This window comes from Prionailurus bengalensis, chromosome D2 (assembly GCF_016509475.1).
Source record: "Prionailurus bengalensis isolate Pbe53 chromosome D2, Fcat_Pben_1.1_paternal_pri, whole genome shotgun sequence".
Lineage (NCBI taxonomy): Eukaryota > Metazoa > Chordata > Mammalia > Carnivora > Felidae > Prionailurus > Prionailurus bengalensis.
The window spans coordinates 60,110,457-60,133,189 of NC_057351.1; the positions used below are offsets into that span (position 1 = coordinate 60,110,457).

At 52.6% G+C, this 22,733-nt stretch overlaps 1 protein-coding gene and 1 long non-coding RNA gene across 5 annotated transcripts; one reads left to right on the forward strand and one right to left on the reverse strand.

Moving 5' to 3' along the window:
- The first annotated feature begins 2,409 nt into the window (after window positions 1-2,409).
- On the forward strand, window positions 2,410-4,964 carry LOC122493173. The gene is made up of 2 exons (XR_006299840.1): window positions 2,410-2,582; window positions 2,816-4,964. It is a non-coding gene; the product is annotated as an uncharacterized LOC122493173 (long non-coding RNA).
- LDB1 (LIM domain binding 1) lies at window positions 4,852-18,257 on the reverse strand. 4 transcript variants are annotated; one of them, XM_043597332.1, is made up of 11 exons: window positions 18,071-18,257; window positions 9,858-9,960; window positions 9,691-9,735; window positions 9,496-9,571; window positions 9,291-9,393; window positions 8,945-9,117; window positions 8,337-8,459; window positions 8,021-8,104; window positions 7,805-7,928; window positions 7,458-7,600; window positions 4,852-6,722 (listed from the first exon to the last, which is right to left on the reverse strand). In XM_043597332.1, the coding sequence occupies exons 1-11, from the start codon at window positions 18,093-18,095 to the stop codon at window positions 6,492-6,494; spliced, it is 1,230 nt and encodes a 409-aa protein (XP_043453267.1). In that variant the 5' UTR covers window positions 18,096-18,257; the 3' UTR covers window positions 4,852-6,491. The 4 variants fall into 4 exon arrangements, with proteins under 4 accessions (XP_043453267.1, XP_043453266.1, XP_043453269.1 ...); XM_043597331.1 differs by having other exon boundaries at window positions 7,452-7,600; window positions 18,071-18,254; XM_043597334.1 differs by having other exon boundaries at window positions 7,452-7,600; window positions 9,691-9,752; window positions 18,071-18,078.
- Between the last annotated feature and the right edge of the window lie 4,476 nt (window positions 18,258-22,733).

Below are 22,733 nucleotides of genomic sequence, written 5' to 3' on the forward strand. Positions count from 1 at the left end.
AGGCTCTGGGCTGATGGCTCAGAGCCTGGAACCTGCTTCGATTCTGTGTCTCCCTCTCTCTCTGCCCCTCCCCCATTCATGCTCTGTCTCTCTCTGTCTCAAAAATAAATAAACATTAAAAAAATAATAAAATAAAAAATAAATAAATACTAAAAAATTTTTTAAAAATGTTTCCTCGCTCAACTGTATGTGCTAAGTTGTCTTGTTCACTGTTCTATCTCTAGTTCCCGGCATGTTGTAGATGCTCAACAGCATCTTGGCTGCTGAATGAAGAAATAGACAAAGTGGTTTATATAGCAGGTACTCAACACATACTTGAACTTTAATCCAAGTTAACCTTAGACCCTCTGCCATAGTGAAAGCACTCAGACATGGGCTTCAGAGTTGCAAACAGGAGTTTGCAGAGATCATATCTAAATATATAACCAGGAAAAACTCTTCACATGTACAATAGAAAATAGGGGCACCTGGGTGGCTCAGTTGGTTGGGCATCTGGACTTCAGCTCAGGTCATAATCTCATAGTTCGTGGGTTCAGGCCCCATGTCGGGCTCTGTGCTGACAGCCCAGAGCCTGGAGTCTGTTTCAGACTCTGTGTCTCCCTCTCTCTCTGCCCCTCCCCTGCTTGTGCTCTCTCTCTCTCTCTCTGAAAAATGAATAAATATTAGAAAAAATTAAAAAAAAAAAGAAAATAGGAACAAAAACATTCATAGAAGTGCTCTTCATGATAGTAAAATCCTAGAAACAACCCAAATGTCCAGTGACAGAAGAATGAAGACCTGTGGTATAGTCCTACCATAGAATATTACACAGACCTCAAGACGAACCACAGCAATACATAATAGGAACCTTACAATATAATACTATGTAAAAATAATAAGCTGCCAAAAATTATATATAGCAGTATTTCTTTATAATAAGTTAAAAAAAAACCTAACATTAAAAAAAAAAAAGTTTTAGGAATACAAGTATTGCCCGATTTTCAAAAGTTCATGTTAAAAAAAAAAGTTCATGTTATACCACTTCGCTTTTATGAAAGACCTACATTAGGACCTATTTTCAATAACAGAAAAAAATCTGAAGATTTTCACTTTTATGAAAAAAGGAAAAAAGAGAGTTCAGCGTTTGTTTTGCAGTAAGCCATTACAGAGGCAACACACACCCAGAGCAACAAGAGTGGCCCCACCAAGAAGCTCGGTTCCTGGGAACGACACTCAGCATCTCTGCACCAAACCTCCACAGGTTTGAACTGTGTCTGAGCATTTGTGCTTTATCTCTATTTTGTGCGTCCCTTAGCAAGATGTGTCCTGGGGTATCAGAAAAGCCTGAGTGTGAGTCTTATTTTCTGAGCCTGGGAATGCTCAAAATGTTTTCCATATAAATTAATGGTAATTGCTTCTTTGCTTTACACCATTTCATGTTACAGGTTTCATAGGAATGCTCTACTTTCAGATAGTGGGGGAAATCTGTATGTATAGTGAAGATAAATATATAAAAAGGATAAAAGAATGACAGAATGATGGGAGGGGAGGGGAGGGGAGTGGGATAGGGATGGACCACAGATTTCAGTTATTGCCAAGGTCTTCACTTTCGTGTGATGAGTTTTGAGGACAGTGTTCTAAATAAATAAATGTGTCTTGTGCATGAAGAAATGAAAAGAATGTGTCATGAACCAAAGTCATGATTAATCTAACTCTGCATCTGACATCTTTAAAGGAAAAGGGGAGAAATTATGCTTACCTTCTCCAGACAGACTTACTTGTTTGGGAGCAATGGGGAAAAGATTCTTCTACCTCAATCCTCTCTGTGGGGTCTTTTCTCCAGAGACAGTCTCTAGGTTCTCCTCCTGCAGAAGTGAGCCAGTGGGGCAGCAGGGAGGGGAGTAATCCAGGGTTTGGCTACTTCAGGAAAAGGTTCCCGGAATTGGTGGGAAAATGAACCATTCCCAAGGCTGGAGTAGGAACCTAGAGATGCGGGGCAGCTTCCATTCCTATCCAGCTTCCCCCACTCCCCAGTCTAAGAACTGCAGGTGAGTAGGCTTCCACTCATTTCCTGTTCTGCTTTGTCAAAGACCTCAGGGTGGGGTTGGGAGGTGGGGAGGAGCCTCAGAATTGAGTCCTGAGAGATGAGGCTGTGGCCACACGGTAGAGTTGTAAATATTCTGGATACTGGGGAGCTGGGACCATCAGTGGTCAAACCCAGCATCTTTGAAGTTCAGCTTGGAACTAGGGGGCTACTGAATCAAAACTTCTTACATATCCCTTTCCTTTCAGCCTGGCCCAGAACACTCCTGGGCCATTCTCAGCACTTTTTGTAATTCCTTTGCCTGCTTTCCCTGCTCATCCCTTCTTCATCCAGGCTGTAGTTCCAATCCTGTACCCTCACCTGAACTTCTACAGTCCCTAAGGCCCTATTTTGTGAAATAAAGGTTAGGGAAGGCCCTAGGGGAACAGTTTAAGAGCTTTTCACTTTATGGGAAGGGATCTGGGGTTAGATGGAACCAGACAGGGCTGGCTGGGCTGGAATCTTACCTTTGGGGAAGGGGTTAGAGGTCAGGCTGGACTGGGCTAAGAGTATAAAAGAGGTACTGGAGGGGCGCCTGGGTGGCGCAGTCGGTTAAGCGTCTGACTTCGGCCAGGTCACGATCTCGCGGTCCGTGGGTTCGGGCCCCGCGTCGGGCTCTGGGCTGATGGCTCGGAGCCTGGAGCCTGTTTCCGATTCTGTGTCTCCCTCTCTCTCTTTGCCCCTCCCCCGTTCATGCTCTGTCTCTCTCTGTCCCAAAAATAAATAAACGTAAAAAAAAAAAAAAAAAAAGAGGTACTGGAGATTGTGCTGGAACTCCTAACAAAGGGGCTGGAGGTCAGGTTGGATTGAGTTAGAATAGGAAACATGGGGAGGAAGCTGGGCTCAGGCTGAGCTAGGGGGTCTCAGGGTTGAGGGCCTGTGTCTGCATTGGGGCTGGCTGGAGTACACAGTTGGGCTGAAACAAATTTTTCAGGATCATGCTGGGACCTGAGGCTGGGCCTTAAAGGGCCTTTTCCTTCCCCAACCCTAGCAATTCCTCCAGACCAAGGTCTTCCCCAGAGGGCCTGCTGAGGCAAACAGGGAGGAGCCAGATCTGGGGCTCCAGAGGAAGTCGCTGGCCACTATGCTTCCTGAGTTTAAAAAGTGGGTTCCCCTGTCTCTCTGACTCACTCCCTTCCCCCAAGCAGGGCAGAGTCAGGCCTGACAATCTACCTTTTCGCTAGAACACTGCCTCTTCCAAAACACAAACACCCACACACGCCACACATACAGGATATGAACCTTGTCACACAATTCCTGGCCCAGCAACCCCATAACCCAACACAGTACCGCCAAGCCACACATTCAACAACATATTCTTATTTATATCCTTGTAGCCTCTCATTCACACCCAGTAGTCACGCCTTTCTGCTTTGTTCAGCATCATCTCTCTAGTACCTAAAGTTTGGCCTTGCACCTAGAGAGGGCTCAATGAATATTAGCTGAATTAATGAATCCACCAAGACACATCCCACAAACAAATGCATAGACAAGCCGACATACATATTCACACATGCAATGCTTCCTTACACACCCATATCCAAGCCCTCTCCCAGCCCAGTCACATACATACCCTGGCACACACTCAGGCAAGAAAGCCAGATGTACACCTAGTTACAAAAGCAGACACACCACAGGTAGGTGTTACCTAGCACTCCCAGGGTAAGTTGGTGGTAGCAGCTGGCTGGTCAATGTCCTTCCATCAGGTCAGGCCTGCAGAGGAGTGAAGTGGGCATGTGCACAAATGCAAGCCTTTGGGGTCCTAAGGCAATGGGCAATGAGGAGCTGGGCTGGCAGCAGGGCAGGGCCAAGGTAACCATATGGATTGGAGAGGGGTGGAATGGGCCATATAGTCCTTTCCTCTGGTTTCTTCCTGCCAGCTGGGGAGATGAGGGTAGAGGTACACATCTATGAGGACTTGCTTCAAATCCAGAGAATTTAGTGGGGGAATAGTCTGAAAGGCCCGATTCCCCTCCCTGGGATGAAATCAGGAGTCTGGATAGGGGGATTTGGTAGGTTCTAAGATCCCGTCCCCAATCCACAGCAGGGTTTCCCTATCTTGCCAATCTTCTTTAATGGTGGGAGAGGAGGGGACTTGGGGCAGGGGGAGTAAACACCTGGAAAGGAATCTGGAAAGCACCCTATTCTTCCTTCCACCTAAGGAACTTCAGGCTGCCTCCTAGCTTTCAAGCATCCTCCTGTGTCCCCACCCAAAGTCAGCAAGGGTACAATCAATCAAGCTACTCTTACTTCCCCACCCAAGACCTAACACCAGGGAATCCTAGTTCAGACAGCTCAGCTGGGCTGGGCCCGATAGGAGCAGGAGGCTGGAGGCTGGAGGCTGGATAGGGGCAGGAATCTATCAAAAATAGGACCAAGTCTCCCAGTCATTCTAACCACCCAAAGCTCCTCAAACCCAAGCGCCCTCCTCCGCAAGGATCCCTTCCCCCTCCAAAAGCCTGATCCAAGGCCTTCTATCCCAGGAACCCTGCCTCAGGGCCACCTGTCTGGCAGCCAGGACAGTTAGGGGCAAGGAACAACAGCCCCAGAGGGTGGAAAAGTCAACTTTTGAGGGAGATAGGGCCAGCCTGGGACAGGAGGAGCAACGGTGGAAGAGTTAGGGGCATTGTGAGATGAGACTGAAGGGGGATCCACAAGCTTAATTCCTACCTCCTTTCCAATGACTGGTCTTAGGGACCAGTCATGGTCCCTAAGGGACTGCATGAAGGAGGGAGAAAAGACTGCCTGGAACTTAGTGCTTATTAGGCAGCAATGACCAACCAAGACACTCTCAAACCAAAAAGTCTCTTTATTGATCGGTACCATACATGACTCAAATGGCCCAAAAAAAAAAAAAAAAAAAAAAAAAAAAAAAAAGGCATTACATTTGGGGTGGGACATCCATCTTCCCCACCCCACCCCTCAGCTCCTGACACAATACCCTTCCAACAGTGGCAGCTGGAGTTAAGGAAACTGGGTGTGGGGGACCCGAGAATCCAGAAGGAAGAGTGGGGAGAGAGGTGGTGCTAACACTTCTGGAACTGGCCACAGGAAAAGGCAGCGAAGCCACAGAGCTGGGCCCAGACCCACGGGACCCTGCTCCTGGCCTCACCCTGGGCCCAGAGCATCCGTGTGTCCAACTGTGAAATAGAGCTGAGGATCCTGGCTGCTTCCCCACTCCCTTCTATGAGGAAAGGGATGGAAGGGATATTGGAGATGAAGACCTTTACTTCAGCTGGGGGACACAGGTCTATTGCTCCCAGGTGGGCTTAGAGCTGGGCCATCCTCAGTGGCTCCTTCCCCTCTGTGGAGGACAGGGGAGGACCAGATACACAGTTTGAGGAGTTGGGGAAAGAGAGTGCTGGAGAGAGTGGACAAGCCCCTCCCCCTCCATCCCATGCCTGCCCAACTGAGACAAAACAAAAAAACAGCAACAAACAAGGTTGCTCCCTTCCCTCCACACTTCCTAAGGGAGGGAGCCTCCCTTCCCCCCATCCAAGACAGCTGCTCTAGTGGAGGACTTGTAAAGAATATACACACCATGGGGGAGGGGGTTGGGGCTGGGAGGGAGTCACAAGCACTAGGAGGGCAGGCCAGAGTCCTGGAGGATGGGAAGACAGAGACAACAGCAGGGGGTTGTCACAAAGGTGAGGCCATCAACGGCCCCCTACCCCAAGGCATGCCTTCCCCAACTCCAGTCACCCAGAGGAAAAGGGAAGAGAGATGGCAAAGTATCTCCTTGGTCTGAAGCTCTCAAACTGTATAAAATGTTAATGCATACCCCCCCACACCCCACACTCACCTCCACGTGGGCCCTAAGCCCCGGATTTGCCTGGAGTAGGGAGGTAGCTGGACTTTTAATAAGGGGAAGAGGGGGTTCATGTGTGACTTTTTTTTTTAAACTTACATTTTTAATAATATTATTTTTTAAAAAACTTGGGAGCTGGGATAGGTGGCTGCAGGGAGGAGCCAGAGGTTCACCCCTCTACTACCAGCCACCTAGGGGAAGGTTTAGGAAAGGGGCACTCAACCAAGCCCCATAATTTTAAGTCCCTAAGGGCTGTGGAATAGACAACCCCAGGCTTGAAGGGGGTGAAGTCAGGAGGATTGGGAACCCAGAACCTGGGGTGAGGATGGGTGCAAATGCCCTGGGGGGTGATCAGGACATTTCTCAGAGGCCCAGGGTCCATGTAGGCATCCACATGAGTACCCCCTTCCCCCAAAAAGGCTCTGCAGAGGCCAGGCCCAGCCCAGGGCTACTGGGGGGCAAATCTTGGCACCTGCCCCCAGCGAGTCCAGTTCCTCCCTGAAGTGGGTGGATGGAGGCTGCCCATTTTAGATGCTCAGTCTCTTCATTCTGTCTTCTGCTCCCTGGGGCTGCGAGGGGTGGGGCAGGCAGGCAGAGCGCTGGGTGGCCATGGAAAGGCCTTTACTGGGAGGCCTGTGACGTGGGGTTCTCCGATTTGCTTTCTTGGCTGGATGGAGGCTTGCTGTTCCAGGGGCTGTTGGCGCCCAGGGCGGGGGAGTTGTTAAAGCTGTCCTCGTCGTCAATGCCGTTGGCCGCGTCAAACTGGGTGTTCTCCAGCCGGGTGATGAGCCTCTCGTCCTCGTCCCCGAACTCCCCGCCCATCAGGGTGGGCTCCCCCACCACCATCACATCCTGAGAGTGGCGGAGGTCCCCAAACATAATCGGGGCAGGGGCTCGCCCGGCCCAGGGCAGCAGATACCCCCAGAGCCCCAATACCCACCCAGGAAACTCAACACCCCCAACCCCTTCTCATACCCAAGTTTAAAACCCCAAATCCTCTGACACCCTCAGCCCCTGGAATCCTTCCCACTGAAGGACTGCAGAGCATCACAGGCTTTGACCCACACGTACTAGATTCTAGAAGTCAATCTACTCCCCTAGCTCCCTAGTTCATCTCCCCCAAACTTCAGGGGGCTCCTAAACTTCTGTCCACATATAATAGGGAGGGAGCAGATTAAAAGAAAAAAAAAAGAAAAACACCAATGGGGAAAGCGTGTGCATGTACATATGTGTATTCTAGATTCGCACACGTTCAAATTTATGTGTCCCTCTGTCAGTGTGAGTGTGTGGGTCTCTGATGGTATGTGTGCCCCTAAGCTGTCTATCCTGAACACCCAAATGTTCTCATGGCTGTCTCTGTCCCTTTATGTCCTATGTTCTGTCTGAGTCTGTGATCACAACCATGGCATTTGACTGACAAGGACTCTCATCAGTGACAGGAGCCAGCTCATGCTGGCACATTACACCAGGAAAAACTGTTTTTGCTTCTATGCCTGCTAGTGAGCTCAGGCTGGGACAGGTCAAGGGTCAGGGGTCAGCAGTAGGGCAGCCCAGAAGAGAGAAGAAAGCCGAGATGCTTACAGGTACCTGGCTGGAGAGGGCGAAGGTGCTGGCTGGGCTTTTCTTCTTGCTGTTGCTGTTGTTGGTGTTGCCACCCCCCGAGCTCATGGTGCTGCCCCCTGACATCTTTCGTTTCCGCCGTTTGCTGGGCTGCTGCCGCGCGGGCTCCGCTGTGCCAAGGAAAAGGAGACTCAGGAAGGGCAAGGCCCTGGGTCCCTTGTTCCCCATTCTGGCTCCTAAGGAGCCTGAGCCGACCCTGATCCCAATCTTGCAGACCCAGGAGTGAGAAAGGGGCTTCATGAGGAGACAGAGAGAGAGCGTTGGGGAGCTTCATCAGATCCTGGTTAGAGCAGGTGCAGGTGCAAGGCACTCACCGGGGGGTGCTACCATGCGCTGCCACTTCTGGAAAAGGCAGGTCTTGAGGCAGTCACGGGGGCTGAGGCTGTAGGTCTTGTGGCGGGACATGAGCTCCTGCATGGGCTCGAGTATCACACAGAGCTGGGGGGAGATGAGGAGGTGGCTTGTCAGGAGAGAGACATGGAGATGACTCCAAATGGGATGGGGCAGAAACTGGGTGATCAAGGACTCACTCGGAGGTAGTTGAGAGTGGAATTGGACAACCCACACCGGGTGATATTTTTGGAGAGCTGATCCAACATCTGGGGGTCCTGGGCCTAGATGGGGAGAAAAAGACTAGAACCTGGGTTGCATCTGCTCACCTGCCCTATCACTGAGCCTCATGACACTCCAGAGAGAGAAGAGGGGCTGTTATGAAACCCATTTTTCAGATGGAGATACTCTAACCCTCTGTCTGAGGTCACTGTCAGGAAATGGCAGACCTTATTCCATCCATTCTTCCCACTGCCTGCCCTCACCCTTGCATTTTGGGTCCTGCCCACAACTCACATGCATGGCAAGGATGCTGCGGGGGATGAGCTCTCGGTGCTGCCGGATGCTGAAGTGCCACGTCTTTATCCGCATCATGTCGTCAAACATGAACTCTAGGTACAACCGGCCCTCCACACACACCTGGAGACAAGCTTGTCACATCTCTGCCCTCTCCCCACGTGCCTGAAAATATACCTGCTCTCCCGTTTGCTCACAACTCTCCCACTGAACACACTTCTGCCACTTGCACATAAATCTGGGTGCATAACTGACAAAGACCATTCCCTCATCTACCTGTCACACCCCTGGCCCTTACACACATACACACACAAAGTGGAAATGCTTAACAGACCCTTGTCCTCTTCCCAAGTAGCTAGTGATACACTCATCTGCTATAAACTCTATGAGGGCAGGCTCTCATTCACTGGTGTGCCCCTGCAGCCCAGAAAACTGTCATGTACAAACTTAGTAAGCATCTGATGGATGTTGCACCATGCCTGCCCCTCCCTTCTGGTCTTGCCACTTCCCCTTTTGCCTCCCTAGGGAACAGCTGAGTACATTTTGGGAGAAAGGAGGGAAATCAAACCCAGGTGCTTCAGTATTCCACATCCAGCTGGGCTGCTGACCTGGGTGAACATGGGTTTGCCATGCTGCGTCACCATGCTGCCTTGGTCACAGTCAAGGGACACAAAGTTGCTGTGGAATGCCTCCTTGGGGTGCTTAAGCACATAGTACAGTTCCGTAGCACCCCCTTCAAAGATGCTGCGGAAATAGCGTGGGATCAAGGTCCGGCCAATGGCTGTAGAGATGGGACAAACTCATTAGAACAGAAGGACTTGTAAGAGGGTCAGGCAGATGCCATAACTGCCAAGACAGATCCCCGGAGACAAATACCTACTCCCAGTCCTTAGAAGGACATAGGAAGTATATGCTCTCATAGCAGAACCAGCAGGACCCCCAAAGGCCACTCACTATATCTCTTTGGTCCATCCTCCAGGCAGAAAGTGATGGTTAACATGGCATCATCCTCAAAGAACTCAGTTGTGAAAGCATCCCACCAGAGATTGTCACACTCCTAAGGAGCACAGGGAAAGGTGTTTGTGTGTGTATGTCAGAAGACATCCCAGGGGTTCCCAGATGGCCCTCCCCCTTCCCAGCCGCTTTCCCCTAGCCATACCTCTGTCCAGTTTTGAAGCCGTTTGTTAAGCTCGAATATTCTGTAGTCAGTTTGGTTGCCATATGGTGTGTGCCTCCTGGGAAAAGTGAAGAAGGGAGGTCAATAGAAAGAGGGTCTCCCCACTCCACCCCACCCCCACTTCTGCCTTCCCCCATGTAATGGAAAGCACCTCCCTCCTCACTGTACTCCACTTACCCAATCCCGGGCTCCAGATATGTAGGCGGGTACATGGGAGTTGGGCTGTGTAAGGGAAGAGGCTATGAGAATGGGAGTGGAAGACAGGAATTATTGGGGGTGTCACTCCCTCCCCCTTTCAGGCAGGATCCCATCTGGAGAAGGGATGGGAAGTAGATAAGACTCACCCCACATCCCGATCTAGCATGGTGCCGGGATGGAAAGGAGGGAAGGCGTTGCCGTTCGGGGGCTCCTTCGGCGAGTACAGCTTGAATGACTTTGAGGAACAACCTAGAAGGGAAAAAGAGAAGTGGTGCCCTGAGTCCCAGGGAGCTTTCCTGGAAGTCTACTAGATTGTGTGGAAAGGGACTGGTCTTCCAGAGCACCCAGAGTGGGTGGACTAGGGGAGGGGGACTACCCTATGGAACACCTACCTCTGCTTCTAAATCTGCCTCCAATTTTATTTTATTATGAAACTAGAAGTACTCAGCCCTAATACCCAAGACCCCATTTCTTCATGTGCTGAGCCCTGGATGATAGAATTGAAGCAGCAAAGAAATGTCAACACCATAGAATAAATGAATATCCAAACATTACAATTTAATTTTGATAAATTCCCTTTACATCCACCTAGTATTGTTCACTCATCACAACAACCTTGTGAGGTAGCAGGGTCAACTATAAAATCCCCATTTTACAGATGAGGCAACGGAAAGCTCGAGGGGACTTGCCAAGATCACAGAGGTAGCAATTGGCAGAGCTAGGACTTGAGCCCACATCTGATTCCCATATCCTATAGTATTTCCACCCCTCTAATGCCCTCTGGAGACCAAGCTTGGGGAACGGAACCGGAACCGGGATTTTGCCAATTCCCTGCCCCTCCTCCACCCCCAGGGTCTCAGGAGGGCAGGGGATAGAAAGATAAAGGGGAGTGGGTGCCTGCTGGGTGCCTCCCACCAGATAACCAGTTGGGCCTTCTGCCTCCCCCACCAACGGCCACTCCCTTATCAGCCCAGCCCCCTCCCCCACAGCTACCATGGGTCTAGTATTGTCTCCAAACCAGAAACCCAAAGGCTCAACCTCCTCTCACTTCTGAGACTTGCAGTGGGGGAGGGAGATAGACAGGCCTCCAAACGGATTCCACTCTACTTACAAACCTAGGTCTTGGAAGGAGGAAATCTAGGCTCCAGGGGGCTTAGTCTAGGAGGCAAGTGGTAACTAGACAGGGGTCTCTGCTCACGTGTCTCTGTGTATGTGCACATGTGTCACCTCTCCACCTCAATGAGCAGCACACTGTTCCTGGTATACTATTTCCTGACTAGAAGTATTACATTCATAGTTGGGTACGAGCCAGGCACCCCTACAATTCTATTTTCCCCCTCCCAACCAGATAGGAAGGGAAACTGAGACACCGCACCAAAGGTTCTAAACCCAGTCATAGGTGCTTCCTAGCCACCCCAAAACTTGTTTGCATTTGGAAGGGCAGCCATATTGGCCATATCTAAGCCCCCTCCCCAAATTAAATACAAAATCTATTTTGTTCCTTAGGGGAAAGAGACAAAGGAAGACCCTGTGCCAACACACATCATTTAATTATCTCTCCAGGGCCCCCTCCTCACAATATGGGCAAACAGAGGGTCCCAGAGGGGCTTACACTACACAGTTCCTGAAGGTGCCAAGACTCAAAGCTTGTGTGTGCCTGCACACGCGTGTGCCTCATCCTGCCTAGCAGGCTTCCACCCTCAGCTCGTTCCAACATGCCTACCAAGAGCTGGAACCCAGCAGCCCCAGGCAGGATCAGGGTGGCTGCAACAGGCCCTTGCCCCGTTCATGCTCTCTCGCAGGCCACATCCACATGCTCCCAGCACAGCACACACAACCTTCACATGCCAGTTTGGACTGAATGAGGAGCCTGTATCCTTAGGAAAGAGACAGTGCCACCCAGCTCCAAGTCTCCCCACTCCACAGACAGGTATACTAAGGCCACATAGGAAGCCCAAACTCCCAAAGTCTACCAGAGGCTGGGTCTAGTCAATGAACCCAAGAGTCTAGATTACCAGACCTTGCCCTTGCCCCCTAAGGAAGCCATCCTTTCCCTAAAGGCATCACTGGCCCTGCCCCACAGTCTCAGGGCTATCTGAAGAAATGTGTCAGCTCAGGACCCTCAGAAGGGAGGAAGCACACCTGGGTTCCTCTCTGATTCTGAAAAAAGTTTCAGAGCTTCAATTTCTCTTACCAGAGACCTGACAAACATTGCCTGGGGCTGGGGAACAGCTCTGAAGAGCTAAAGCCTGAAGCTCTGAGGCCTCTATTTATACCTCCAGTGAATGGACACAAACTCAGCATCTCTCCAGAGCCATAGCAACTCCCAGTAGCCCCAGCACAAGGGCTTGGGAGTGAGAAGAGAAGGGGAGGGAACATCACCCAGACCATCTGTCCCTGTTACTGCCTGTCCCCAGCAACAGGGGTAGAGAGAGCAAGGTGGGGGTGGGGGTGAAGGGGATGTGTCATCAGCCTCGGAGTCACACATACACCCCCCCATCCCCAAGCAATCTGGGAGCCCTTAGGAGGAGGGAGAAGAGAGGAAGAGCCCAGAACTAGTAAAGTTTCTCAGGATGGAAGCTGCATCCTGGGGCTGAGGGGGGCACCTCCAGCTGAGCATTTCCATGGTAACCAGCCTGACCTGAGGGCAGGCCCCCTTCCTTTGGGGGCTGACCACAGGTCAGCAAGCCTGAGAGTCCTGGCCTCTCTGAGCTGGGGCACCTCTGCCCCAGCTAGCATACCAGGCCTGGGCCAGACCCAGGATCTTCCGCCCACCCCCAACAGGCTTGCACGGTGCCCAGACTTACCTGGGAGAACTGAGGGGGCCAAGAGAGGTGCGGGGAGCGGCTGGAAGCCCAGCGGAGCCCTGGCAGGGGTGAGGGCTGAGGGGGCCAACTTCAGCCGCTCATGTCCCAAGTGGGACAGGCAGGCCTGGCTGAGAGCTCCACTCCGCGGACCGCACAAAGACTCGCACACACAGCCTCGGCCCGCCCCGCGGCGGCCACAGCCCCGGGGGAAAGTTACAATGGCCACTGGGCCGGGGGCTAGGGGCCAGGGGGCCGGCCTGGGGGGCGGGGGGCCGCGGGGAGTCCGGAGCCTTCTTTGTTTGCAAGGTTTCCCTCAACAATGGCTGCTCCGCTCTTTCCTCTCTCCTCCTCCTCCTCTTCGGCTCTCCCCGCCGCCGCCTCTCGCTGCCTCTGCCTCCAAGCAGCCCGCCCGCCCTCCCCAGGCCACCAGGCCCCTCCGCCAGGGCACCAGGAGAGACAGGGCCCAGCACTCACACTCACTCACACTTGCACACGCACAGACACACGCAGCGCCCGCCGGCTCCCTGCCTTTTCTCCCTTTCTAGCCCTCCCTCCCCGCTCGCTCTCCGCTCTCCGAGCCTCTCTCAGAATGAGGCCCCAGGGCGGGCGGAGGGTGGAGCTGCCCCCAATGGCCCCGCCCCCTCCCTGCGAGGAAAGAGGAAGAGGGAGAGAGGGAGGGAGGGAGAGACGGAGGCAGGCAGGGAGGACTGCTGAGAAAAACAAAAGAGAGACAGAGACCGAGAGAGATGGGAGAGAGAGATGGAGACAGAACAGACTGGGCCTGGGGAGAGACCTGGATGGAAGGGAGGTGTGTGGGGCCAGGAATTGAAATGCCCCCATCCCAGCCCCAAGCTTGGTGCTCAGGGGTGAGCAGGAGGGCTGGAGCCACTGACAGGGATGGAGAGGAGTGCTCTCTTCCCTGGAGACTCCCAGTATCTTCAAACTGCTTCCCCAATGTCCCCCAAATCTCTCTTCCTCTCCCCTGTGATCTCTGGGGTTGAAGGTTGGCCTGAGCTGCCACCCTGGGCTTCAGCCCCTGGTGAAATCCCAGAGCAGCTGGGGGAAACCTCCAAGGGGTTATTTTTGACAGAGCCACACTCTGTTTCAACCTGTAAACAGTGATTGCAGGGAGGGGGGCACTCCAGGCTCCCTGCCCTCAACCCAGCTAAGTTCCTAGCCCCCTTCCCTAACCCCCACCATAAGAGTCGGGTGGGTGCAGGGGAAAGAGGCACTGTCAGAACTGGGGAAGGCAAATTTGCCCATCCAAGGGTCCCCAGAAAGGGCCTCGTCTGCTGCTGAATCCTCCCACCATCCCAGGGGAAAAAAAAAGGTATGTGGTTACTGAAGTAAAGCATGTTCTCCAATGCAAGGGGGGGAATTCCCAAGAGAGGAGGTGTTTCCAAAACTTGGGTAGTGGTCCAGGTCTACTACCCGGACACATAGGAAAAAGGAAACACACACACACCACAGCACACAACACACGAGGGGGTGCAGCCATACAGCCTTCCTACTTCTTTGCAATTTGAGTCTCCGTTCCCTATGCCCCACCTTGCCACGCCAACCACATTCACACAGCCCCATGACAAGGTTTCTCATGATAGACACACTGGTTGTGCAATAATATTGCATCTGGCTCTGTGAACATTCTCCTCACGTAAAAAAACTCATTTTACTTTTACATAAATCAGTCCCTAATACACACTTCAACCTGCGACATACCTCAAATGCAAGATAAACCCAAACCCAGGACACACACATAGCCTATGACACACTTTGACTTCTTTACACACTGGGACCTGTGACACATGCCCTTGGACCCCAATACACACACCCAAACTGCATTATACCTCCAGAACCTGTGACAGACTATTATGTGCACACCCTGGCCATTTGTTACCCAGAGACTAACCCCATAAACCACCCTCCCTGAAACCTGCACACCATTCTCCATCACAGTCTAGCCATATGATATGCTCCAGCTTTCACAAACATACTGAAATCTATAACATTCAGCCAGACCCTGCAACATTCTGCCCAGAATTGAAACCACCAGGAACTGAAATATTCCACTGAGTCCCAAATTAACAGCACAACTCTAGGATGACTACACTTATCCTCCACTTACGGGACAATTCCTGTCGTTTGTTTCATGCCTTTAAACTTTCCAAAGTTCATTCGTAGGCCATACCTCAAGAGATTCTTACTGAATACAGGGCCAAATATTATGCTCACTCGAACAGATTATAGTGAGACAGGAGGGCCTGAGCTGGAACCCTGGACTTCTAACCCCACTCATACAAGCCCAGCCCTGGGGCACTGCAACCATTCCTACTCCCTTCCCCCTCCAAGGAATGGCCACTCCAGGCCCCAAATGACTGTCTACACGGGAAAGAGGGATGGGCGTGTGCTCGGGCTTCTGCCCCCAGTCTAGAGCTCAGAACCCCCAGTTTGTCTCCTCAAATTTCAGAAGGAAGGGCCCCTAAATACCAAGATGTATCAAGACTCTGGCACATCATTCAAAACGGGGCCCTTCTTCTGGTTCCCCTTTTCTAGCAAGGCTGCTCCTCTCTCATTTCTGACTTAATTCCCCCATTTGCACAGGAGCAGAAGAGGTACAACTAAAGAAAGCAAGTCTGAGTTAGATGGCCCTAAAATTGGTGGAGCAGGGAGGGGAGGGGATGGGGGGGGGCAGTGGGGAGAAAGCAGAGCAGCAAAGAATAACAAAGGTGATGAAAGAGCGAAGAGGAAGAGTACCCCTCCTGGAGGTGGGAACTCTGAAGGGCAGCAGCCTGCCCCAACCCACAGGATAAGGTACCAGCACTGCCCCCTGCCCGGGCCCCTGGGGCTCCCTGACCCAGGCCTCCAGTGTGCCTGCCCCCCTTCCTTTGTCTGTGCCCGGCCTCCCGTTGGCCTGGCGCTCTGCCATCCTCCTCTCCTGGCTCCCAGCCGCCACCACTGCTGCCTCCTCCCCTCCCCCTACTCCTCCCTGCCTTAACCCTTCTGAGCCACATGCTGCCCCAGACAGGCCCTGATCCCCTCAGCAACCTGCCGTGCCTGGGTGATGCCCCTTAGCAGAGGTTCTCCCTGCTCCTGACCAAAGCTTCAGGAGCTATTACCTACCCCAGGAGCACTATGGGAGCTGGGGGTATATGTGTGTATGTGTGTGTGTGTGTGTGTGTGTGTGTCTGTGTGTGTGTGTCTGTGTGTGTGTGTGTATCTTGTGGTGTTTCCTTCCGTGTGTGCATGTGTGTGGGTCTGCGTATGCTCTGGCTTCCTTCAGTCACATGTGTGGGGCATGTGCTGTCTCTGCTGGGCTGGGGGAGGAGGAGGAGCCGGGAGACAGCAGAGCACAAAGGAGAGACTCAGACAGGCAGGCAGGCAGCAGGCAGGCGGCCTGCCAGGGCGCCTCGGCCCCCACCCCAGGCCTGCTCAAGTTGGGGGGTGGATCTTTGGGCCTGTACTGTACATGCTGCCAGGATGCCCTTGTATTCAACCATGTGCTCCCACCCATCCATCCAGTCTGGTCCCTCCCTCACTCCAACTCCTAACATTCCCCACCCCCAGGCCACTCTCAGTCCCCTCCCCATTTGGTTCTCCTTGAAGTCTAACCTCCATCCATTCTCAGTGGCATTAACCCATAAGACTTCTTCATATTAAGGAAAAAAGACCCCACTCTTAACCATCTTTTGCCCCCTCTCCTCTAGCCACGCCACCCAGACACACAAAAGGAACATGTGTTTTGAGGCACTGATTGAAGCTGTCCCTCCTCACACACATCTCTGTGCATGGGTCCTCTTCCTGTCCCCATGCTGCTCCCAAAGAAAATGAGGGAGAAACTTTATCCTTTCTCCTACTGGGCCCAGGCACCCTGCCCCAACTTCAGGAACAACCTCTTATCTACCTCCAACCTGACAACCCTTCCATACCCATCTCCTACCCACCATTTGTAGGAACTAAGAATCAAAATTTAAGACTCAGGCCTCTAGCTTGTTCACAGCCTTAGTTTCTGCTATGTTTATGTGTGGTGATGGAGGATGAAGGCCATGAGGAGGACTCCGAGCATGGAAGGATCTGAAGGGGTACCCAGCATAGGGCAATTATAAAGAAAATACACATACAAACATCTACACCAAGCTGGTATGAGAAGGAATGATGGTCCCAGGCAGGATTCCAGCTTGGCAAGCTCTTCCCTTTCCTCCCCTACCCACCCTCTACAAGCAAGAGTCAGGGGTTCCCACACCCAGATACTCCAGGATCCTCAGACTCTACTAGCCCTACCTCTGGGCCCCATGCCCCTTAAACATCAGCCTCAGCAGGCACTTTAAATGTGTGCCCAGCCCAGCTTGGCCTGTGTCACATGATTTTCAAGGAAGCTTCCGCACTGGCAGCTTCCCTTGGGGACGGTGTGTGTGTGTGTGCGCGCGCGTGCGTGCATGTGTGTGCGTGTGTGTGGCAAGGGTTCAGTTGTGGAGTATGGGGCTCCCAGAGAAAAGGCATGTGGAGAAGCAAAGGATCCAAACCAGGCTAGATCCTGGGACACCTGACTTTCAGAATAAAGCTAACTCCAGCCTGGGACAAGAGGGGGTCCTGAACATAATGCAAGAACCCAGAGTCCTGAGTATGGGGATAGACAGTGTTTGAGGGCCCTCTGAAGACCACCTCTCCAGTCACATAGCCTCCCTCTTTTCTCCTGGCAGTGAGGTACAACCTTCTCCTTCCCCAGGAAAGAACTCAGACCCAGGCTGTCACTAGCAAGAGCTGGTAAACGTTTTGGGGAGATGGGGATCTGGGCCTAAGTCCTGTCCCAAGTTCTCACTTTGAGGTCAAGTACTGCTCCCCTCAACTCAATTCCCACAAACCACTTTATTTTCTAACTTGCTGGAGCTGCCACATTTCCCCCTCCCACTACGGTGGAGACGCCAGACCTGAGGGCCCAATTATCTGAGCCCCCCCGCCCTCCCCAGAGTACCTCACGTCCCTCAGGAGGGCTAACCTTCCCTGGCAACAGGCAGGAAAATTTGGAGGGGAGCAAGATGGGCCCCAACCAATCCCTCCTCCCAAAAACAGTCCTCAGAAAGAGCCCTGAGGGGGGTATCACAGGATATGTAAAAGCGAATAGGCAGCAAGAAGGGGGGGCAACCCAAACCAGCCAATCAAAACTCTATGGTGACCTGAGGGGGGGGGTCAAAAGTCCAAACTCACTTCTGATTGGCTAACACCCTGGAATTCTGGGAATTTCAGCCCCCCAAACCCCTCCTCAATTAGCCTCCCCCACCAAAACACACACACACACACACACACACACACTCACACTCTCTCGCTCTCTTTCTCTCCCCCCCCTCCACTAGCACCCCCTCCCCTGCCTCTATGCTGCTGCGCATTTACAGTTGGGGAGAACCCTCCCCCGGACTAAGGCCCGCTATACCCCTCAGAGCCCCCGACCTCCGCCGTGCCATCGACGCCCCCCACACAAGTTCATGCCAAACAAGGGGTGAGGGATCTGCCGAGAGGGCTAGAGAGGGAGGGGCCGGGCGACCGCGCGCCCCACTCACCAGGACAGGCACAGCCCACTGACATCTTCACATCGCCCGCCGCTGGGGGCCCAGCCGAGTCACGGTGCCCGCCCCGCTCGGGGACAGGCCGGGCATGAGCCGCCGCCGCCGCCCGCGGCCCCGCTGCCCTCGCCGCCGGCCCGGCCCGGCCTCGGCCCGGTGCGGGCGGCCCCTGGCTGCAGCGAGGGGCCTGTCAGGCGCGGAGCAGACAGGAAGGAAGCCAGGCAGGAAGGCGAGCTGCCTCTGCGTGTGCGCGCGCGGGTGTGCGTCCCCGGAGTGTGTGTCCGTGTGTGCGCGTGTGCGTGTGCGTGTCTGTGCGCTCCCGCCGCCCTCCCCGCCGCCAACGCCGCCGCCGCTCGCCCCCCTCTCCCTCCCGCGTTCGCTCGCGCACTAGCTCTCGCAGGCGCCCGCTCTCCAGCCCCAGCCGGGCTGGGCTGGGCTTTATTAATATGCTAATTGCCTGCTAGTGGGAGGGGAGAGCCGTGTCAAAGTGACCCGGGCGAGCGCGCAGCTAGCGACGACGTGCGTGCGCCGCGCGGCGGGCGGGCGGTGAGGGGCCGGGAGCGTTCGGGGAACGGCATGCATGTGACGCAGCTTTTAAAAAAGGAGACGGAGGCAGAGACCCCAGAGGGGGAGGGCGGTGGGAGGAATGAGAGGCGAAGCCTCACACTCGGTGTCCGTCCTCCGGGTGCCTCCGAGTTGGGAGCGTAGCTGAGCCGGAGCGGGAGCGGGAGCTGGGACTGGGGGAGGCGGAGCCAGGGTGGGCCTGAGGTGTAGCTCTCCCTCCACCCCGGCCACGCTCTGGGAGGGAAAAGGGACTGCCGACCCCCGCCCAAGCTCTCTGCTGAGATTACCGTTTTATTCCGGAGGGCCTTTATCATGTGCCCCCCACCCCAACCTGGGCGGGGGAAAAGCACTATCCTAATTCCTGTAGCAACCCAACTCACCTCCTCCCTAAATTAACCACCCCTCCCTTGCCTGCTAAACCAGTTAGAACTAGAACCAAAAGGGTTAATTAAGTATGGTCCCCGCCCTCCCCTGCCCTAGGGCTGAGATCTGCGTTTTGCTGGGGGGAGGAGGGCAGTGGAATGACCGTCAGGTTGGTCTGGGGAGGGGGTAATCTGCAGGCCATCCTTCCCCCTTGCGGGCTCTGACTCATCAGTCAAAACGCTCTCCTCCCTTCCCCCTTTTTCCATCCAGTCTCGGCCTCCCCCAACTCCCCCTCGCATGCAAGCTTCTCTCCTTTGAGGGCCTCGAGACTGGAGACAACAGGAAGCAGACCCCTCCAGTGCCCCCTACCCGTAGGGGCTGCGGGGTTGGTAGGGGGTAGAAGGAAAGATGATCTGGATGGTCAATGTAAGGAACACTCCTTCCCCAGGGAGGAGCCTCCCAACCTTCAGGCACTCCTCAAGGACTCCCCAGCCCAGCCCTAGGAAGGAGAGGGGGGCGGGGAGAGCCTCCATCACCATCCCTTACCAAAAGCCCAGCCTTAGCTGCCTCATAAACAGGAAATACCTATTAGCAGGGAAGAGGGAGGGGAAGGGAGCTGTCTGGAAGAAAGAGCTGGCCCCTCTCCCTTCTGGGGGGTCCCCAGCTGCCAGCTTAAGTTTCAAGGTTGGCTCCAAGGAGTAGACACTCTGGACCTGGGCTGGTGTCCCCTCTCTAGGGCGTCTGGCCCAGACTGGGTAGGGGGTCCCCCTCCTCTTCATTACTTGGCGGGGGCGGGGGGGGGGGGGCTTGATGGCCCCCACTCCTGCCCAAAGTTTGCACAGCTGGCTTGACCAGCTGTCAAGATGTGAAGGTTTAAGGTTTAAGTGTGAGACCCCTTCTCTCTATCTTTGCTTTTGCTGAGGGAGCACGAAATGATGGACAGATGCATAGTCTGGGGATTGAAAAGACAGCCTACCCAGAGATGCTTGGACCCCCTCCATATGCTTAGGAGAAGATGGGGCAAGGGAGCTGGGAGCACAGCCACACTCTTAACTCCAGCATTCTCATCCACGCTGTGTATTCCCTTACCTCAGGGGCTGCAGGGGGACCTGACTGAAGCCATCCATACTTATACAGGTATTTTGTTTGGCAGCATCCCCTGCCTCTGTCCACTTCCTCCTCACATTCCCCCAGGCAGAGGTCAGCACTAGAAGGATTAAGGAGAACCAAAAGCAACAAAACCCATGCCTGGAATTTGGGATACCTAGATTTGAATTACAGAGCAAATGACCTGAGACAACTGACTTCCCTACTCTGAGCTCTGGCTTTAACCTCTGTAATTGGTACCTGCAGCTTGGTGAGAATCACTAGACATGTATGCCCAGTCACCTAGCCTCATGCCAGCCGTGTAGTCAGTTCACAATATATGTTAGCCCCTTCCTACTTTCTATGAGGTTATCTGTTATTTCAAGAGTGTCAATAGTGGTCTGGATTGGCTGAAGGATTAGAGCTAGTGTGGAGAAGAGGGGCTGTCTGCTTTGACCCCTTTCATTCTCTACTGTCCATAAAGTTGTCTTCCCCCAATCCTGTGACCACTTACCCCTGAGGCCACTCATTCCAAACAACTAGCTTAACCAGATTCCAAGGTGATCACCAATCACTTGGGTGGACAAAGGGGCTTGCAACCCACCCTATAGGGGACTTTGCCTCCTCTGAATCTGAGGTTCCCTTCTAGATTACACAATGCAAGTTGGAAGTCAAGGAAGAAGCAAAAATAGCATTTGTTGAGCATACAGTGTAACAGGCACTGTGCTAAGTTTTTCACAAACCTGAGATCTCATTTACTTTTCATAACGACCTTTGGAGGAAGATGTTATTACCTCCATTGAACAAGCAAGAAAACTGAAATTCAGATTTATAAATTTGAACTTGTCTGTAAAACACTCTTCTCCCTCTTCTTTGCCTACTAATTAATTAATGCCTCCTTTAAACCTCAGTTCCTAGCTTCACCTCCCCTGGGAAGGAACCCCTCCCACTCCCATCCCAGCTGATCTAGTGGCCCTGTTTTCTTTAAGGAAATATCATCTCAGTGCTTTTGAATGAGTGATTAAAGTAAATGGTTTAAGTCCTTGAGGAACCAAGCTTAGGTAGGTTAAGTATCTTGTGCAAGGTCACACAGTCAACAAGTACTCAACCTAGTGCTCTTCCTCCTGTCTTCTAGTATGGACCAGACCTGGGGAAGGAGAGAACATCTTTGGAGCAGCTTTGGGAACTGTGGTGAAGGCAAAAATAGGAAGAGAAGTTATAGCTGTGGAAGGTCTTTAATGACATGTCCTGGAGGATGGCAGGCTTAGCTGATTTGGATGGATGAATATGAGCACCTAGCTTTTTCTTTTTTTTTTTTTTTTTTTTTGAGGTAAAATTACATGATACAAATTAATCATTTTAAAGTGAACAATTCAGTAGCATTCCAGTGTTTTTTAATACCAGTCATTAGTGCAAGATGAACTATAGACACAGGGGATGAAGTGAAGTAGGAGGTACTGAGGAGAGAGGTGAGGTGAGGAAAGGGGGAGAGGAGCCCCACAGAGAGACAAGCAGCAGAAGCAACTGGGTAAGCTTGTTCCCAGAGAGAGGTGGGCTTCTGCTTCTTCTGGCTCCTAGAACCTGTCCCACGCAAGTCCCTCTCCTGACCTTGACCGGTGAGAAGTAAAGGAGATGATTCATTTTCAGAAATACCAAATAAAAACTGTGCTGTCTAGGGGCGCCTGGGTGGCAGAGTCGGTTAAGCGTCCCGACTTCAGCCAGGTCACGATCTCGCGGTCCGTGAGTTCGAGCCCCACGTCAGGTTCTGGGCTGATGGCTCAGAGCCTGGAGCCAGTTTCCGATTCTGTGTCTCCCTCTCTCTCTGCCCCTCCCCCGTTCATGCTCTGTCTCTCTCTGTCCCAAAAATAAATAAACGTTGAAAAAACTGTGCTGTCTAATTAATAGGTTTACCACCTGTTGGAAATACGTACGAAACCCCCCACCTCCCCCCCCACGATGGAGTCCCAAACCCTTAAACACTTCACTGCCTAGTTTTTCTTCCCCTCTCCATTTCCCTGGCTTATTTTCATGGGCTTTTCGATGAGCATGCGCCAAAAGGAGGAGGGACTGAAAGTCTCTGTGTGACCTCAGGGAATGCACATTTGTTCCAGTCAGACTACTTTTTGCCTTACATGGGCATAGGTGATGTCTGGGTAAGGCTTTAACCTCTGTAGTACTCAGCCAATGAGGAACCAGGGAAAGGACTTGCATGCTAGGAGATAAATTGTCTGCTGTAATTGCCCTGAATGTGCCTGTCCATCAGACACCCACTCGTGCAAGAATGTTGATTAAAGCCCCCCTTCACTGTGTTCTGAGTCTCTGTGTCCCTTCTTTGATTGGGTCAACGGGCTTATTTCTAACAGACCTCGGCCTACTCTATTTTCTCCCACATTTCTTTACCCCTGAAACATCCACAAATATTATTGGCATCACTCTATTTCAAGGATGAATTTTCTTTTTCCACTGAGATGGTAGATGATATATATCTTTTTGATGACTATAGCCCTAGCATCTAAAACAGAGTGCCTAGAACCTACTATGTGTCCTATAACTTTGTTGAATGATTATAAGAATTTTGACAGGATTTACCTTTCTCTGCCCCAACACATGACTCCTTTCCCTGTTCTCCATTTACCATCATTATCAC

Coding starts and splice junctions, on each gene's coding strand:
- LDB1 (XM_043597331.1), bottom strand. CDS start 18,095: ATGTCAGTGGGCTGTGCCTGTCCTG. Junction 8,460..8,944: donor GCAAACCCATGTTCACCCAG/GTCAGCAGCCCA, acceptor GCTTGTCTCCAG/GTGTGTGTGGAGGGCCGGTT. Junction 7,929..8,020: donor CCACTCTCAACTACCTCCGA/GTGAGTCCTTGA, acceptor ATCTCCCCCCAG/CTCTGTGTGATACTCGAGCC.